The 2,471-nt window shown below is 32.8% G+C and overlaps 1 protein-coding gene across 1 annotated transcript; it reads right to left on the bottom strand.

Moving 5' to 3' along the window:
- Positions 1 to 672: 672 nt before the first annotated feature.
- ZFP2 (zinc finger protein 2) lies at positions 673 to 1,944 on the bottom strand. The gene has a single exon (XM_085736069.1). The coding sequence runs from the start codon at positions 1,664 to 1,666 to the stop codon at positions 1,160 to 1,162; it is 507 nt and encodes a 168-aa protein (XP_085592195.1). The 5' UTR covers positions 1,667 to 1,944; the 3' UTR covers positions 673 to 1,159.
- Between the last annotated feature and the right edge of the window lie 527 nt (positions 1,945 to 2,471).

Here is a 2,471-nt window from a genome sequence, read left to right as displayed (position 1 = left end):
GTAAAAAAAGCAAAGGGAAAAGATACATTTTGGTAAGAAAGAGATGCATGTTAAAATCTATAAAAGGCTTTGATAGTCAATAATGTAAGTACCAACAAAGGCATCTTTATTTTCCACCAACAATAACATGTGATAAACTCTCAGAAACCTTAGTGCTCAGACCCAAGGAAAGTCTGTACGTATATACTAAATGGTACAATATCTGCATAAAATCAACGAAATTGAACCAATCCTATGTATGCATTACTGAGTAGTCAGCAACATTGCAGCAAGATGACTTCATTGTAATACCATTTCGGTCGCAATTTTTTAATTGTGTATGTACTCTTAAGTTGCAATTTATATGCAATGTATGTAAGGTTACACGCTCACACCTTAATACTTCAACAATCTTCTCCTCAAGTGCAAGTTAAATCATCGAGAAAACTTTGATCGATTCAAGGACTCAGTCATTTGTAACTCAAATCATTGGTTTCGATACTATTGTTGGATCGCGAGGAGAGTCTAAACACAGGAATATTATAACATATACGTGGTTTTGGACACCATGTTTACAAAAAATATATTAAGGGGCAAGGTATATGCATCTCCTCATTGATACATTGCTCAACACACACATTCTCGTATTGGAAATCCTTAAAACTTTGCATGGAATTTTTTATCATAACCTACTTAGCCTAAGGAATATAACCTGGTTTTTTATCATATAGAGTAACAAACTTACAGTAACCTGCTGTACATTGATTTTATATCAGAAGCTACTCTCTTAAACAACATCTCAGATTTCAACAATATAGATATTCTGCCATGCTTACAAGAACATACAAAGAAAACCATAAATACAAAAACAGTCTTTAACATACCGGTAAACCTATATATGTAACCTGAAACTCAGTTTCCCTTAAGAAAAAGTGCCAGTTCACATATCCTCATCTTCTAAAAATCGACACTTCAAATGATTGTTATAGCCTTAAGCACCTTCAAATCAAATTATGTATATAAACTACTAAAAGAAGTTGAAGTAGCCAAGGAAATTTAGAGACAGAAAAAATTTGTTTCTAATTTATTTCGGCGACCAATTTATTTTTTCTTTGTCTCTAATTTCCGTCCTTAATTATTTCAAATTTTTCTAGTAACGGGGACATTGCTTCATTTATAATCAGAGCCTTAAGGACAAATCAAGTTGGCTAATATCCTCCTGAACATTTTCAGAAGTACTATTATAACCCCTTGACCAAGAAGCCACACCTTCCTTAGAATTTCCATAACTAAACTGATCTTTTCTTCCACCATGCCTCATCACATGACCTTGTCTATGGTTGTTGTCAAGATGAGCATTTCCATGACTTCCAAGATGGTAATTAGTAGAGAAGTTTGAAGGGTGTTCTGGTAATTCAGCATAAGAAGATTGCATGGCGGAACTCATCTCCCTACTCTTCTTTGCAAGTGTCCTTTCAAGCTTGTGAGCATTTTGGTGTCCTCCCAAAGCTTGAGAGCTATAAAACTTTCTCTGACAATAATTGCATGAGAATATCCTTTGCTCCATAGATGAAGATGATGATGATGAAGAAGATGGTTCAAGAACAAGATCTAGATTCAGATGATGAATATTCTCATTATCTGGTTGGTTTAAGTGAAGAAAAGTATTAGGATGAAAATTATTCATGATTATAGCTATTGATTAAGAGAGAAAGAGAGAAGAAAGAAGTACTAGTGGTATAATGGTTTGAAAGTTGAAACTCAAAGTGTACTATATATGGAGGGGAATAGTGTGTGAATGTGAAACATAAAGAGGTTTAATTCAACTCAACTCAACTAAACTCAAGGGTTCATTGTTCCTTGCAAGACAGAAATAGTAGAAAAATAAGGGAGGGACATATATCTGCAAGATCAGTGGAGATCCTAAGAGGTTGTCGCCTTCATTAATGGCACAGTTTGGATCCTTTGTCGGTCGATGATCAATTGAAACTAAATTAATTAAAATATTTAATTACCCAATATGAAGATTAGTTAATTATTTGTATTGTTTTTCTGTCTTTGAAAATTAATGTATGATATTAATTACTAATTATTATTTGTGACCCTTATCAACAAGCAAGTAGAGTTTGAACTTAAACCATGCAGTGTTCCATCAGATTTCCTTCTTTGGTATTGCAAAATAGACAAGATAAACCACCTTGACTAGACTAAATAGTGAACATGATTGAAGACCTTTTTTTGCATTTTGTCTTAAATCAAATTAAGGTGCACTACGCCTATGTTTCACTAGAAGATTGGACAATAATCACGTTTCAACAAGATCATTGGCTTAGATTGGACAATTTTTTAAAAATATTATTTGTTTTACTTATCGTATTCAAAAATCAAAAGAGAACCGTCTCCGATCAAAATTATAAGCAAAAAATCGTTTTTTATTAGGTTCATTGAATAATTGTTGTATTTGATCTATAATATAGATCAGTTATTCATAA

This window comes from Medicago sativa, chromosome 8 (genome assembly GCF_051527215.1).
Source record: "Medicago sativa cultivar Bolivia chromosome 8, Bolivia_mono, whole genome shotgun sequence".
Taxonomy (NCBI): domain Eukaryota; kingdom Viridiplantae; phylum Streptophyta; class Magnoliopsida; order Fabales; family Fabaceae; genus Medicago; species Medicago sativa.
This window is presented reverse-complemented; position numbering and strand designations above follow the sequence as displayed.